The sequence below is a fragment of the Balaenoptera musculus genome, chromosome 5, assembly GCF_009873245.2.
Source record: "Balaenoptera musculus isolate JJ_BM4_2016_0621 chromosome 5, mBalMus1.pri.v3, whole genome shotgun sequence".
Lineage (NCBI taxonomy): Eukaryota > Metazoa > Chordata > Mammalia > Artiodactyla > Balaenopteridae > Balaenoptera > Balaenoptera musculus.
In genome coordinates this window covers 136,852,094-136,869,479 of record NC_045789.1, presented here as the reverse complement: position 1 = coordinate 136,869,479, position 17,386 = coordinate 136,852,094, and the positions used below count along the sequence as shown (strand labels likewise).

The 17,386-nt window shown below is 52.9% G+C and overlaps 1 protein-coding gene across 1 annotated transcript in view; it reads right to left on the bottom strand.

Moving 5' to 3' along the window:
* SORCS2 (sortilin related VPS10 domain containing receptor 2) overlaps positions 1-17,386 on the bottom strand; it is a 495,273-nt gene that overhangs the window by 83,806 nt on the left and 394,081 nt on the right. Inside the window, exon 4 of the mRNA XM_036853888.1 lies at positions 5,630-5,794. Coding sequence (XP_036709783.1) covers positions 5,630-5,794 — 165 coding nt within the window. The remainder of the gene's footprint in view (positions 1-5,629; positions 5,795-17,386) is intronic.

Genomic DNA, 17,386 nt, shown 5'->3' with positions numbered 1-17,386 from the left:
ACAGTGCCATGGAGGCAGTTTCCTGCTGCCTTGGGCCATTTATTTTATTTTATTATATTGAAGCACAGTTGATGTACAATGTTGTGTTAGTTTCAGGTGTACAGCACAGTGATCAGTTTTATATATATACATATGTATATATGTATATATATATTCTTTTTCAGACTCTTTTCCCTTATAAGTTATTACAAAATATTGAGTATAGTTCCCTGCGCTATACAGTAGGACCTTGTTGTGTATCTGTTTTATATATAGTAGTGTGTATATGTTAATCCCAACCTAACATATCCATAGGTTTGTTTTCTATGTCTGTGGCTCTGTTTCTGTTTTGTAAATAAGTTTATTTGTATCTATTTTTTTTTAGATTCCACATATAAGTGATGTCACATGGTATATGTCTTTCTCTGTCTGACTTACTTCACTTAGTATGATCATCTCCAGGCCCATGCATGTTGCTGCAAATGGCATTATTTTATTCTTTTTTATGGCTGAGTAATATTCCATCATATTGTATATATGTACCACATCTTCTTTATCCATTCATCTGTCGATGGACATTTAGGTTGCTTCCATGCCTTGGCTATTGTGAATAGTGTTGCTATGAACATAGAGGGTGTATGTGTCTTTTCGAATAACAGTTTTCTCTGGATATATGCCCGGGAGTGGGACTGCTGGATCATATAGTCACTCTGTTTTGCTGGCCAGCAAGGTCATGGGTTTGTGTTTGGCAGCCATCTTCCAGCTCTGTGGGGTGGAGGGGCAGATGTGGTGGAGGCAGCAGCTGGACAAACCTCTGTCTCTGTGGACGTTCCCAGGCAGTGTGGGCTGCAGCAGTGGTGCTTTCAGATGCCTGGACCGCGGCCTCAGCTGCATGTTCTTGACCTTGGTGACCCCAGTGGAGTTCCCAGTCCCCCATCTTCCCCTGCTGGTCCAGCTTCACAGGCTTCTGGGAGGATCCTTGGGAGTCTGGCCTGAAGCCGCACCTCTAGCCCTCCCAAAAGTTTAGAGCGCACCCAACGCCCCACGCTAAATCCTTTTTCTGCTTAAAATATCCAGAGTGAGTTCTCTTTCCCGCCCTGAGCCTTGTCGGACACAACAGTCAGAGCAAAAAGGAACACACTCTGAGCTGTGAGATTCTCACTGCTCACAAAGCTGTTCTCATGACGACAGCACCCTCTACTCATCCCTTTCTTTTAAAAGTTATTTTTAAATTAATTTATCTATTTTTTAAAATTTATTTTACTTTTGGCTGCCTTGGGTCTTTGTGGCTGCGCACAGGCTTTCTCCAGTTGTGGCGAGCGGGGGCTACTCTTGGTTATGCTGTGCGGGCTTCTCATTGAGGTGGCTTCTCTTGCTGCCAAGCATGGGCTCTAGGCGTGCGGGCTTCAGTAGCTGTGGCATGTGGGCTCAGTAGTTGTGGCTCACGGGCTCTAGAGCACAGGCTCAGTAGCTGTGGCACACGGGCTTAGTTGCTCCGCGGCATGTGGGATCTTCCCGGACCACGGCTGGAACCCGTGTCCCCTGCATTGGCAGGCGGATTCTTAACCACTGCACCACCAGGGAAGCCCCAGACTCATCCCTTCTTAAGAGAGCTCTTGCCCGCCCCACCTCACCCCCTTGATAGCACTCCTCCTCCTTTTCAGCCTATATAAACGCAAACACGGCTTCATTTGGGCTGGAGGATTGCAGGGGTTCATTTTTCTTTCTTTTCTTGTGCGATCATCTTTGTGGTTCTGAAGTTGTATTAAAAAGTAAATTTACATCCTGGCTCGTTCTCTAAGCCCCTGGTCAATCCCCCTCCTCCAGGAAGGCTTCCCTGATTGGCCACCCAAGGTGTCTTGTCTCCTCTACTAAGTTTATGGAAGGCAGTCTCAGGCTCAGATCAATTTCTCACAGTGCTGGGAAGCAGAGGAGGTTCTCGATGGGAAGCAGAATAAAACATAAGAGTGGGTCTATTGATGTTTTAGAGGTAAGTGCCCAGGGCTCTGCCTGTGAGCAGGCCTGAGGTCCGAGCAGAGGGGAACAGGCTGGTCAGTTTCGTGCCAGGGGTCCCCAGCGAGCTGGCGTGGGGAGGGACTGCCCAGCTCTCACATCCTTTTGATTCCAGGAGCCTAATGCAATTTGCTGAGACTTGAAAGAAAAAAAACCACTGCATTCAGCTCTCACCCAAGGAGGCTGTCCAGGCTCCAAATAAGGTAGCCTCAGAGCGCCCCAAATTCTAATGACACAGTAAAGGAGGGAACTAGAAGTAGGGGGGCAGGGCAGTCTGAGGGGTGGAAGGACAGTCTTTGCTAGAGGAAGGGGCAGGCATCTGGGAGGAAAAGGAAGGGGAGGGAATAGAGGAGAGCGTTTGCTTTTGTAAAAATCTGCAAGTCCTTGTGAGCGAGATATTTATGTCCAGCCTGTGGACTCCGGGTTTGGCATATGAGTTGCTTTGCCCAGCGGGAAGGGATGTGATGTTTTCCAGGTCAAAGCAGACACGCGGAGGTTCTCATGTGGTTTCCTCTGCCCCTCGGAGCCTCTGCCCTCCATCATGAGAACGGCATGTCCGCAAGTAACCACTGGTTCCAGAACAAGAGACCTGAACCCTGGCAGGAGGCACGCCTGTCTAGTCAGTCCCAAGCGAGCCCGGCAGGACCCCCGCTGACTCGCAGACGCAAGAATAAGAAAGAATGCTTGTTGTTGTGAGCCAGTGAGGTTTGGGGCTGTGTGTTACTCGGCATTATAGCAGCAGACGCCTACCGAACACACCAGGTCCGTTGGCATCAAAGTCAGTGTTGTCCGACCAGCCATCCTGCTGAAACCATAATGCCTAAAAAAACAGCCCTGCTGTCACTGTTATTAATGTCCTCAAATTCCTCATTCCTTTTACAACCACAGTGAAGCCTTTCTTCCCTCCTTTTCCCTTTCTCATAGTCACAGAAAAGACCCAAAGAAAATAACTGAGATTTCAGCTCCATTAATTTTCCAGGGCACCATAAATTAAAAAGCAATTGCAACGCAGTCAATCTCTGTGGGAAAATAAGTCTCTGTGATTGTGCTTTAGTCTAAATACATGGAAGGCTAAGTAGCACTATTAATACCCAGAATACATGCTGCTCCAAAGGAAAGCACCCAGAGCAGAGGCAGCTCGTGAGGCCAGGGAATTTCAGGGACATCCTGAAATTCAGTCAGTTAGCAAGGACCAGACCTTCGCAGGACAAGACTTGCTTTGGCCAGTGATGTGTGAGTGGGTGTGATGTATTCCAGGTCAAAGCAGATCCACTAAACTGAGGACCAGCAAGGAGGGCAGGTCCTGTAGACAGCCATGGCTCAGGCCAGCCAGGAGTCTCCATGTGGAGGTCCCTGACCTGGGTGATCCCTGTTGGTAGAAATTCATTCATTCATTCATCCATCCAGCTGCCATCCATCCATCTCCATGATCCATCCACCCCCATGCATGCATCCATCCATCCATCCGTCCATCCTCCCATCCATCCATCCACCCATCCATCCATCCATCCACCCATCCAGCCACCATCCATCCATCCATCCATCCATTCACCCATCCATCCACCCATCCAGCCACCATCTATCCATCCATCCATCCATTCACCCATCCATCTATCCATCCATCCACCCATCCACCTATCCATCCATCCACCCATCCACCTATCCATCCATCCACCCATCCACCCATCCATCCACCCATCCATCCATCCATCCATCCACCCATCCATCCATCCACCCATCCACCCATCCATCCACCCATCCAGCCACCATCCATCCATCCATCCATCCATCCATCCATCCACCCATCCATCCATCCATCCATCCATCCATCCATCCATCCATCCATCCATCCTCCCATCCATCCATCCACCCATCCACCCATCCATCCACCCATCCAGCCACCATCCATCCATCCATCCATCCATCTATCCTCCCATCCATCCATCCATCCATCCATCCATCCATCCATCCACCCACCCACCCATCCATCCATCCACCCATCCATCCATCCATCCATCCATCCATCCATCCATCCATCCACACATTCATCCACCATCCTTCCATCCATCCATTCAATATTTTCAACCAGGAACTTGAGGTAAAATGGTGAAAAAAACCAGGCATCGCCCTTACCCTCAAAGAGCTTACCCCAAGTGTGTGTGTACGGTGCAGACAATAATCAAATAGTGGCACAAATACATAATTACAGTCCTGGGAAAGAGAGGCACTGGAATCTGGGAGAGTGTGGAACGGTGGGTCCCAAGCAGGCCTGGGGGCTGCCAAGGAAGCTCCTGATCTGGACGGCTTCCACCTGCTCCAGACCCAGGCTCTGCCTTCTCCACCTTCTTCCACCCCTGGGGGCTTGCCCTGTGTAGACGCCATCCACAGGCTCCTTCTCTCTGGCTTCGGGTGGGATTCAGACCACGGGAGGCACCAGCAGAAGACCGGAGGGTGGGAGGGGAGAGCGCTGGGTGCCATGACTCCTGTTCTCCGACTGCCCAGCCGCCGTTCCTAGGGGCTGAGTGACCCTCTCCTGGACCAGCCTCCTCCTCGCCCTTTCCTTATGACTCTGGGGATCTGGCCTCCTAGTGGGCAAGGTGGTTGGCTGAAAAAGGCCCCCCAAAATGTCCATGTCATAATCCCTGGAACCTGTGAATGTGACCAGATGGAGAAGAAAAAGACTCTGCAGGTGTGATGCAGTGAAGATGTTTAGATGGGAAGATGATCCTGGATTATCCGGGTGGGGCAGAGGGAACTTTCACACACACGCACACACACGCATGCACACATGTGCGCAGCAACATGAAGATAGAGCAGGAAGAGTTGAAGACGCTGCCTTTGAAGATCCCAGTGACCCCTTCACACGACACAGAATTCCAGAAACTGGGAGAGGCAAGGGAGGGATCCTCCCCAGAGCCTCCAGAGGAAGCGTGGGCCCACAGACACCTTGGTTTTCGCCCCATGAAACTGATTTTGGGCCTTTGGTCTCCGAAACTGTGAGAGAATACATTTCTATTGTTTTAAGCTATCAAGTTTGTGGTCATTTCTTACAGTGGCCGCAGGAAACCGACACAGGCCTTTCCTACAGCCAGGGTGGCCCCTCCTCCACGGGCCCTTAGCAAGCTCCCTTGTCAGCCCCAGGGTCTCTCCTAACCAACCCACGCTGGCCCTGGAGAGAGTCCCCCATTACGCTCTCCTCTGTCGCCCTGTGAATGTGCCCTGTGTTCCTGGGGCCCTGCCGCTCAGCCCCTCAGAGGAGGGGACGCTGATTTGGGGTCTGAAGGACGATTCACTCTCATGGTGGAGGTGGAAGAGGCCTCCAGGCTGAGGGGAGGGCCTGGCGTGGGAGGGTGCGTGGAATGTTCTGGAAGTAGAGGAAGGCCCTGTGGCTGGACTGCAGAGAGAGGGGGACAGAGTGGAAGGGTCCCCATAATTATCCACCATCTATCGACCGGCTCTCGGGCCCATTTGTGCCAAGCGTGCAGCTCACCTCCCCCGCTCGGTTCTCCTGCAAGGGGGCTCGAGCTCCTGGTGGGCATCCAGCCACACGGCCCAGGGGAGACGGGGATGATGGGGGGTCCCGGGCCCCACGTGATGGAAGGCGCTGTGCCCTCGTGCGTCACCCAGGCCTGCTTACCTTGCCCTCCCGGGTGTAGGCCAGGACCTTGTCCTCTACCCGGGGGTGGAAGATGAACGTCTCCACGGAGAAGGGGATGACCTGCTTCTGGAAGGTGGCGCCCTCGTCCGTGCTGAGGAACAGGCTGTGGTCCCGGTCGCTGAGGGAGGCGCTCACGAGGATGATCTGAAACACACAGTGGGGTGTGAGGCCTCCCCGTGGAGATCAGGCGACGCGTCTAAAAGCCAAGGGCTGCTGGAGCTGCCAGAAGCCGGGAGGGGGCCTGGAATGGGTCCCCCGCAGCCCCCAGAGGGAACCAGCCCTGCCGACACCTGGCTTCGGACTTCCGGCCTCCAGAACTGAGACGACAGATTCCTGTGGTTCGAAGCCTCATCTGTGGTACTCTGGTACGGCCGCCCTAGGACACTGACCTGCCCGGCTGACAGCTCTACAGCGGGGAGGGCTTACTGTCAAGTACACCCAGGAGCAGGGGCCATTTGGGAGGCTGCCTCACCCTGAGGTCACCTGGTGGAATGACAGGGCCCCTCGGAGGGACACACGAGAGCTCCTGTGTCCCTGGTGCCAGAGAAGGTCGACCAGCCCGGTGGGCTGCGACAGTGCCAGGAGCACCGGCACGCGGGGTGGAGGGGCCGCGAGCCGCGTGGTTCACCGCCCAGCGCTGTGGCCCCGACTCCCCCCTCCAGCATCATCAGAAGGTCCGTTCCCCACACAGGAAGCCAGGGGGTCTCCTACACACGGATCTTGTAGAAACTTCATGGTTCCTGGGAGCCCCAAGGAGACACCAACCCCCCTAGCAGGGTCCCCAGGCCCTTCCTGGACCGGCCTCCCTCCCAGCCTCCACTTGCACCCTGGCCATGCCCAGCATGGGCCACAGCCCCACCCTGGGGTGGGCCTTCCTCACCCCAGGCTGGGTTGAGCTCCTGCCACAAGGCTGCTGGGGACCCAGGACTTGCCCATCACATGCTCACTCCATTTCATGGAAGCGGCCTCTTCTCCAGGGACTGAGGCCCTGTTGGGCCAGGGGCCATGTCTGTGGAGGTCACTAATGACCACCTCCCCAGCCCACCCCTGCAGGGCCTGGGCACTCCACCTGTCAGATGAATGAATGAGGGAATGAAGGGATGAATGAATGAACCATGTATGCTGGTGGAGTAGGGGGCTGGGGGCACACACTCCGTCTCCAGATAACCCAGTTCAAATCCATGTCTCTGTGACCAAACACCCTCTGTGCCTCAGTTTCCTTGTCTACAAAATGGGTAGCTTTCCCCGGGAGGGCGTGGGGCAATGAGATGCCCCCCAGGACGGCCTTCCTCAACCTCCGACACTGCTCTAGAAGACAATTAAACACACACAGCACAGATCAATGAACTGCACAAAACTCCTGTCTCATGTGAACAAATGATAACCCAATGTGTTCTTTCTTTCCAGGGAAACCTAACGAGCTCCCCAGGGGCGGTCATTCATCTCCTCCAGCACAAAAGCCTTCTGTCCCCAGCAAACGGAGGGTTGTGGAGCCTGATTCCTGCAAAGACTGTGCTCTCAGATGTTCCTCATGGTGTGATTTACATGCAGGAAAAATGGGGCAGGGGAGAATGGTCAGGGGAGCCAGAGAGCGTGTACAAATGTTTACAGAGAATGTTTAGTGACAAGACAGCTCATGCACACATGACATTTAAAAAGCAGGGCACTAAACTATAAGCAAGTCTAATTTCTGTACATTTCACATTGACAAAATTGTAAGGAAGTATATTATAATTTTGTCAATGGTAGGTGTGCAAAAGTAGGTATAATTTTATCAGTGGAAAATGCATAGAAAGAAGAATGGAAGGATTATTATTCGGCCATAAAAAAGAATGAAACTTGCCATTTGTGACAGCATGGATGGACGTTAAGGACGTTATGCTAAGTAAAATAAATCAGAAGGAGAAAGCAAGTACCATGTGATCTCACTTATATATGGAATCTAAAAGGAAAAAGGGGGGAAAAAACCAAGCTCACAGATACAGAGAACAGACTGGTGGGGGGAGGAGGGTGGGCAAAACGGGTGAAGGGGATCAAAAGGTACCAACGTCCAGTTATAAGATAAATAAGTACGGCATGGTGAGTATGATCAATAAAACTATACTGCATATTTGAAAGTGGCTATGAGAACAGATCTTAAAAGTTCTCATCAGAAGAAAAAATAATTCTGTAACTATATATGGCGACAGATGTCAACTGGACTTACTGTGATCATTTCACAAGACAAACATCGAATTATTATGTTGCACGGCTGAAACTAACATAATGTTGTATGTCAATTACATCTCCATTTTAAAAAAAGAATGGAAAGAAACACAGGGGGATGTTAATAGTGGTGGGTTTAGAAGGATTTTTTTAAAATTTTAAATAAACTTTTTAGTTTAGAATAGTTTTAGATTGCAGAAAAGTTGCAAAGATAGCACAGAGAGTTCCCATATGACACACACCCCGCTTCCTCTTTCATGAATAGCTGACGTCAGGATCATACATCTGTCACCACTAAGGACCCAACATCGATACATTGGTCTTATCTAAACTACACACTACATTTCACCCGTTTTTCCACCAACGTCTTTTTCTGTCCCTGTTCCAGGTTCCCACATGACGTTTAGTTGTCATGTCTCCTCCGGCTCTTCTGGGCTATGACAGTTTCTCAGGCTTTCCTTGTTGTTGATGACCTTGGCAGTTTTGAGGAGGACTGCTGGCTGTTTTGTAGTAGTTACCTCCCCATTTGGGTCTGTCTGGTATTTTTCTTGTGCTGATGCCGTGGTTCTGGGTTTTGGGGGGGGGGGAAAGGAGCAAAATGAGGGGTGCCTCCCTCATTGCAGTGGACGTGCAGTGGACGTGACCTGTCACCGATGATGCCGCCCTCACTGGCCAGGTGGCACTGGCCAGGCGTCGCCCTGTAACGTTACTCCATTCCTCCCCGCCTCCATCCTGTCCCTTTGGGAGGAAGTCGCCTTGCGCAGCCCACACCTGGGGGGGAGGAGTGGCAGGGGAGAGGCAGGCGGCCCTCCTGGAGGGTGGAGTAGCTACATACATTATATGGAATTCTTCTGCCTGAGAGATTTGTCTTTTCTCCCCCCCATTTATTTACTTATTCAATCATGTATTTGTATCACTATGAACCCACAAATATTTAGTTTATGCTTTGAGTTGTATTTCAATAATATTTTCTTATTTTGCTGCCCAGATAGGTCCAGCTCTGGCTACTGGGAGGTCTTTTGGGGTCCTGTGTCTCCTTTGACATCGTCCTTCAACTCCTAAATGTTCTACACAGAACCTGGCTTCCCTGGATAATCAGGAAAAATGAAATAAATCACCAAGACTCCTTCCACATCTTTCCCGGCTACAGCACGGTTCATTCAGTATCCACTGGACACTCTTGGCCTGGCTCCGCGCCCCATCCCAGGGCAGCAACTCTCACGCCCGGCTCCATCTGGGCCGTCTGGCCAGGGAAGCTCGTTAAAGCACTTTGCTCGTGATGCATTTTCCACAATGTTTTTACAATACAACTATTTACTTATTTACCTCCCCCACTAGACTGTACCCCCTGATCTCAGGGGTAGGGAATCTTTTGGTTTCTCTAGCACCCTGCACAGGCCTGACCCCAAGCTGTCGGTCAGCCAAACCCTGACGGATACACGAAGGAATGCACGCATGCATGCATGAATGAATGAGCAATTCCAGCTCAGTTTGTGACTCCCAAGAGAACTGTTTCTTTTTCTCCTCTGGGAGGAAAACATCTTTAGGGATATTTAAGTAGCCTGGAGAACAGAAGGCATAAATAACCTCATTCACTTATTCCTGTTCACCACTCAAAGTTTCACACAGCAATGAAGGCTCATTTGTTCGTTCATTCATTCATTCTTCCACAGTTGCTAAAACTGCAAGGTCAAACAAGGATTTAGGTATGCACAGGGCTTTAAGGGAGCAGAGCAGGGGGAAAATATCATCCAGGTGCAGAACAAAAGGAAGGGCTTCCTGGAGGAGGTGATACCCAGGCGAGCCTCAAAGAATGAATGGAAATTTGATCCAGACCCAGGGGAGGGTGTTTTAGGCAGAGAGGACAGCATAACCAAAGGCAAACAGGCGGCGTCCCAGCTGAGACCGTTCACATCCTGACCACCTTTGTGTGTCTTGTTCCCTTTGGCTGGAACACACAGCAGGATCAAGACACCCCCAACATCAACACTGGTAATTCAGAATCAGATTTTAAAATCTCAAAATGTCACAAAATCCAAGCGTGATAAAATGAAAATGGTTTCCTTGAAATTTTCTGAGCCCTGAATTCTGGGCAACTTCAACAAAGCTGAATGTTTCTCATTTATTTTTGGCGTCCCTGCTTTGCCGTTGCCCCCAGCATGAGTGTAGCCTGTTTTTATGATGGGACATCCTCCCCCTTTTATCTGCTTATCAAACGCCTCCTCATCCACCAAGGCACCTTTAGAAGGTCACCTTCTCCAGGAAGCCTTCTGTGATACACATCCTCCAACAGTTTTTCTCATCCCTCCTCTGCCCCTTCCCCCAGCATCTTGTACATTCATTGGCTCCAGCCCAACATTCCTAGGGTTCTCCGCAGGGAACCCTCGGAGAGCCTGCCTTTCCCTCCAGGTGGGGAGGCTGTGCAGCCTGGCAGGACCCAGGTCCTCATCACTGCCATCCAGCACGGAGCACGGGACCTGGTCCAAGAAATGGGTATTGGTTTTCCCACACAGAATGAGGGCTCTAGGTACCGGGTCACCTCTCCATGACAGCCCTCAGTTACAGCCAAGGCCCTACCCACGGTGGCAACTGAGGCGGAAGGAAAAAGAACCTGAGGAAGTGATTCTGGCCGGGGGCCCAGCAATCTGTGGTTGTGGGCTATTTTTGGCCTTAGAGTGGGACAAGCCAGGAAAGACGGGGGAAGGAAAAAGTGATGACAAGGAAAGGATTATTGGAGCAAAGAAAACAAAGCAATTAGCATCGTGCAGAGAGGAGGCTGGCAGACTGTTCTTCCAAATTGGGAACCGGACAATTTTAAATGGTGTATTTTCACTGCTTACTATTCTGGGGAAACATACGGCACCCGAGCTAGGTTCTGGGGGCCCTTGAGGCTGGGTGTCTCAAAATCAGAGGCAACACAGTTGAAGACAAATATTTGATAGATTCATTGGACTAATGGCCAGCCCATCTGAAGCATGAGTGCCAGGGTCTAATTTGCCAGGCCAAGTACAAAGTGCAAATGTGGGGCTCCTTGTTCAAGAGGAATTAGGAATTTCAAGATGGTGCCAGTAGAGCATCCAACCAAGCGCAGATCCTCCTGCGATGGCCTAGGTCACACGCCCATAAAGTGGGCTCTTTCCAAAGCTATTCAGTTAATAACTCTGGGACCAGGAGTAGCAGCAGCCCCGGGGCCTGTTAGGAACAGTGTCTTGGCCCATCCGGACCCGCGGGATCAGGGTCTGCATTTTCTCATGGCCCCTGGTGAGTTCTGAGCGCCCTCCCCTTGTCGGCGGGGGAGCTGCTTTAGGCCGCAGCTCCTGCTGGTTTCGGCCCTGTGTCCATTAGCTGTGCGACTCTGAGCACGCTGGTGGGCCTGGCCTCTGCTCCCCACCAAGTGACAAGCAAATAACCACTGTGAACTCGAGCCCTGTTCTCGGGATTTTACTCCTCCCAGCCCTGCTCTCAGCCGCGCTGATGGGGTCCTGCAGGATGGGGGGACCCGTGATGGCCCCGGGAGTCCAGGCCGCGCTGCTCATGGAACACGTAGCCCACAGCAGAGGCCTGGTTGGACGGGAGCAGGGCAGGCTCTGGAGGCCCACGGAGCTGGGTTTCAACCCTCCTTTGCTCCTGTGAGCTGTGCAACCTTGGGAAAATGACTTCACGTCTCTGAGCTGCAATGTCCTCCTCTGTAAAATGAAGATAGGAATTACCATGGCAGAAGCGAGTTGAGAGTTAAAGGAAACAAAGTATATAACAGACTACCCCGGCGGTCCAGTGGTTAAGACTCTGCACTTCCACTGCAGGGGGGAGGGGTTTGATCCCTGGTCAAGGAACGAGGATCCTGCATGCCATGCAGTGGGCCAAAAAGAAAACCACAAAAAAAGCCAGACTTAGCATAGTCCTGGGCCATGGCGAACCTGCCGTAGACGACAGTGGGTTTATTATTGCAGCATTTTTCAAAGAAGTTTGGTTCACCAAACACCTCCGTGGTTCAGGGTCCCAGTGGTGAGGCAGCTCAAAGGCGGTGGTGAGAGAGACAGTCCAGGGAGCATATGATTCCCTCGCACCAGGAAACCCCAGGACAGATGAGGACAGAAGGCAAAGAAGCTGTCCCGAGGGTGAGTGAGCCATCTCTCTGGGGGGTGAGGGTGGGCCAGGGCACCTGAGTTTGAGTGCCTCCCTAACTGTATACCCTAGAGCCTGCCTTGCCTCGCCCTAGGCCTGACCTTGGGCTGGGGGCTTCCTGTTCGGGGTGGCACCTGAGCCAGCCCTTGAAGGATGAAGAGGAGTTCGCTAGGGGAAGCCAGTGATGGTGGAGTTCAGTGGGACCAGCACATCGATTCTGAGCGGGAGTGGCAGGGCGCTTCTTCCGAAGAAAGTCACCTGCTTGGGGATTTTTTTTTTTCAGATCACATTATTGACATGCACTTTATTGGATAGGCTACCCCGACCACCAAAGTCTATCGGCAGGTCCGTAGATGAGATTTGCTTCCCTCTATGCAGGACTCATGGTAGAAATGGGCGGTGGAGGCCTGACACCGGGCAGCGGGCACAGAGGAGGGCCAGCCCAGTGCAGGACACAAACGTGGTACAAGTCACTGTGACACGGAGTAACAGGAGCCGCCATTGAGCTGGCATGCCGCATGGATGTGGGCAGAGAGAGAGACAGAGCTCCCCAAGGTCCCCTCCCGGTGAGGACGGAGCAGGGGCGCTCGACTCCCCGAAGGCCGAGCTCCCCGGACCAGTCTGAAGGCGGCTGGGCAGACAGGCCCTGTCTTCCCCCAGCCTCTGCATCACCCCCACGGAACCCGTGTTAAAAACAGATCTGCTTAGCTCTCTCAGCCGGGATGTGCTGGGTGGGAAGCCTGCAAAGTGGCCGGGGCTCGGATGCGTGGTAATTAACAACCCTTCTGTTACTTCCCATCCAAGCCTGGCAGCCAGCCCCAGGGCCCTGCCAGCATCTGGTTGGAGAGATGGAGGAAGTACTAGCAGGGCAGCTCTGAGGCAGCGTAGCGATGATGGGCAGGGGCAGGTGAGGGGTGGAGTGCATCGCTTCCTGCACTTAATACTCACAGCACACCTGCTAAGTAGGTGCGACCATCCCCATTTCTCAGATGGGGAAGCTGAGGCCAGAGAGCCCTTGTGGGTTCACACCCAGCTCTTCCCTGTGTCACTCATCGGCATCACATCATGGCCAGTGATGTGACTGCATCAGCCCGGAATGTAGCAACAACACGGGGGTCCTGATGCAGCAGACGTGGGAGAGTCCAGACAGATTCCCCCCACTCCCATCCCAAAGACTATTAGGCATGGCTTCCAGACGTCTGCAGGTCCGTCCCGAGTTTTGGGGATGATTTCTGACCACATGAAGGGGCAGAGGAGGGTGGCGGCAGCGGGGGAGTGCCTTTCTTTTCCTCTTCATCTTTGCTTCCTCTCCTTGGTCCACCATCCTATTCTTTAAGACCATTCACTGACTCATGCAGCTGTGCCTCGGGCCCCAGGCTGGGAGATGAACCTCACAGGATGCTTGCCCCGGAGGAGCTAATAGCAGACAAGGGAAGTCATTTACTGGTGTGAGCAGTGCCCTGGGACAGGGGACCCCGAGAAGGGAGGCCCCTCTCCCAGGCGGGACTGGAGGAGAGGAGAGGCCGTCTGGAAAGTTTCCCCGAAGGTGAGCTGCACGCTCAGGAAGACGGCGGGAAGACTGCGTGAGATGCCCACGTGGGCCTCCTGTCTCCCTCTTGGCCAGGTCAGGAGACCTGCCTGAACCTGGTACCCTGGACGCCCTAATGGGACCCTTCAACACGGGCCTGTCCCTCCCTGCGTGCCCGGATCACGTGCACCTGGCCTCCTGCTCGGACCTGCCTGCCTGAACCACCCCTGCACGAACCAGTCCAAGTCACCATCCCTGGTCCCCTGCTGGGCTTCTAACCCATCTCCTCCAAAAGGTGGTGCCAACGTGCCAGTCTGCCTCGCAGCGAAGCTCATGCAAATCATCGCTGTCGAACCTCCGAGTTAAAAAAGGAAAACAAACAGCATCCAGAAACTACTTCTCACCTCCGCCAGAGCTCTGGCTGAATGCGCCACAGATGTCTGGTTTCCATTCAGACTCTTTATCAAGGAGAGGATTTGTTTTTAATCTTCTCTTTACCAAGTGGAGCCCTAAAAGGGTTCCCTCCCCACCCCCGGCGATGGGTGTCATCTGGAATTACCTTTCTATTTGAAACCCAATCGCCCAGTCTATTCCTTGCCAGACAGATGTGCCCAGCTGGGGACACAGAAAACTTGGCTTTGACGCCAGGAGAGGCAGACAGTGGAGACAAACAAATACAGGTGGCATCCACCCCCGGGTCTCAAATTAGAATCTGTGCAGAGCGTCTTATACACGCCGGTGTGAGTCACGATGAGCAAAAATAACTCTTCTACCCAGTGCTTCACTCTTGTGGATGAATGCATCTCCTTGGGCTACTCAGCACAAACGCAGATCAGCTACCCAGAGTTTTAGGAGAAAGTCACTCCATGTGATGGTTTTTGGTCTGAGTAGCCATAAGCAGAGGAGAGGCCACAGGATATGAGTCTGACGGAGATGCGGCTTTGCTCAGTGACCTTGGGCTAGTCACTCCCCTCACCTTGAAACTGGAGGCAAACATCTCTCTGGGTAGAGGTTCTAAATTAGGCACAACATGTGAAACTGCTGCAGAAGCAGAAGGGCTCTTCACAACTTTTGTGCTTCCTTAAACCAGAAAGGTCTCTTCTTGAAGAACTTATGGATAATTGGGATTTACGTACACACAAGCGTGCGGTATCATGTCCCTGCTTGAAACCCTTCAGGGCCTCTCCTGCCCCTGCTCCTGAGTCTGGCGTTCATGCCTCCCTCCCATGACCTCACCCTGCTGACCTTACCTCCACACGGCCCGGATCCAGCCGCCCCGGGCTGCTTCCAAGTCCCCAGATGTCAGCTGCACCCTCACACTCCCTTTGCCTGGATGTCCTGGCTGTCCCCCTCTGACTGCAGTGAGGAATAGGGCCTGGAGGGGGCAGGCCAGAGGCTGAATTGGAGGCCACGGGGCTCACCCAGGTGAGAGAACCTGGTGACCTGGACTGGGGCAGAGGTCATGCAGAGGAGAGGGCGGGTGTCCATGACATTTCATAGAGTTCAGTGGGTTTGGCGAGGAGGAAAGAGACGGAGAAATAAGGGAACACACCTAAGTTTTCAGCTCGGGCAGGTGTGTGGAGGGAGGTACCGTGGATGGAGATGAGGACACAGGAGGGAGAGCCGGCTTAGGGGAGATGAAGAGGGGGCCAGTTTGAGCCTCATGCTGGAGCTGAGCCTCCTGAGGGTCACGCAGGTGGGGGGAGGGGCTCGGGAGGTTGGGATATGGGGTGAGCTCTGCAGAGAAATCTGCACTGGGGTAGGTGCTCGGGGTAGGTGCACAGACATGTGACCGGTGGTCCTGGGAGTAGATGAGCCCCCCCTAGGGGCTGTGTAAAGTGAGAAAAGAACTGACCTGGGATGGGGACCAGAAGGAACCCCACAGAGAGTGTGGAGGGGCAGCTGGAGGGGGGGGGAATCTCCTGAGGGCCAATGGGGGGTGCAGGGAGAGTCCGTCTGCCACTGCCCCATCCCCTCCTCCTGCACTCTCACCTGGGGCCGCCAGCACCCACAGATCTCCCTGCTTGTCCCCCTCGGCCCTCGGTCCCGTGTGACTGGCCCTGATGGGCTTTGCTTCACACCTGCCATCCCTCTGTCACTTCGCTCCGGCCAGCCTGGCCTCGGACTGTTCCCGTTCCATGGTCTGGCTCCAGGGGGGGCCCTTTCCAGAGGCTTCGGGGCCGCTTCCTTCTTCACTCAGCTCCAAGACCACCTTCTAAATCTGCTCTTCCTGATCCCATGGTCTAAATAGGCCCTGACACCAAGGTACTCTTTTACTGTCTTAAAAGCAATTATTAACACTTTCCAGAAACATCCATTTGCATTATTTTTTAAATTGTGGCAAATATACAGAACATGAAATTGACTACGTTAACTCTCTCGAGCAGACAGTTCAGTGACATTTGCATCATTTACACTGTGGTACAGTCGTCACCACGCTCCGTCTCCAGAACTTTTCCACCATCCCAAACAGAAACTCTGTCCCCACGAAACACTAACTCCCCACCCTCTCCTTCCACATTCTTGTGTCGTCTTTCTTCCCGTCCAGGTCCCGCACACATCCCGCTGTCAGGGAACGCGCGCGTCTTGCTCATTGCTGAGTCCCAAGCCCTCACCTGGCACACAGTATAGGTGCTCTGACATTATCTCCTGAACACCGTGGATGGAATGTATTTAAGTCTCATTTTGGGCAAAAGTTTAACGTATAAGGGAAGGGCATTCTATCCGTGCTGATATTCAGGCCATCTCAGCCCTGCTCAGCCATCCCTGAGCCCAGGAGCTGGACGCGTGGAGACCACATTCCCGGCCTCCCCAGCGGGCGGCCTTCACGGGACAGCCAGTAAGACGAGGAAGCCATAGGCCTCCAGCAGCGTCTGCAGACAGGCGCAGGGCCGAAGGTGTCTCCAGCATACCCTGGACTACCCACTCGGCTGCGGCGGGCAGCTGGCATCGCGGGCAGCGGTTTCCCGAGGTTCCTGGGCTCCTGACCTCCTGCCGTCAGCAGCGCCCCCCTGACCTCCACCCCCAGCCTCCCATCAACTGCGTCAGCCTGCACGTGTCTGCATTAAATCCCTCCCCACTCCAGCTGCCTCGAGTGTTCCCGATCGAGCTCTGACTGGTGATGTATGTAGAACCATTTTACCGAATACGAGTTGACCCCAATTCCCTTTCTCATACCCACCGGCCGCAGGCCTTCACGTCAGCCATTGTGTCTGCCGAACTGTTTTTTGGCTCACTCCTGCCAAAGGTCTTGAGACTTCTCAGCTCAAGGGCCAGGAGCTTTGCTAAGACGCTCCAGTGCTTCCTCAACCAACAGAGGCACATCACGAGTTAAAGCGCACTTCATTGCCAACTAAAATATTAATAGGATCTCTTGGTGAACTATAAATCAGGGCAAGAGAGACCTCCATTTGTTCAAAACATGGATCCTAAAAGAGCCTTGCAAAATATATTGAAATAGGAAGGCGAGCCCCCTGTCCCCCATGGACACCTCTTGGAAACTTATTAGGAGCTGAGTAGACGGACGTCAGGGCTTAGGTGGGTGGTCTTGCCCATCCATCCTGGAGCAGGGATATTTAGAGCCTGCCATTCTGAGCAAGATGCCCCCCACTGCCCTCCGCTTAGCTGAGGGCATCTGTAAGAACCCATGAAGCAGGAAGTTCAGGAGAACTATGCCCCAAAGACCAATATCACCGAGGAGGAGGAAAGACATACATGTGAGATGCCTATTTTTCAATTTGTTGAGGATGTCAACACATATTTATTGAGCACCAGTGCTGAAGAGATGATGGTGAACAGGACGGGACAAAATCCCCCTCCCATGGGCCTTACGTCTGAGTGGGAGAGACAGGGAGTAAAACAAATGCAGGAATACGATG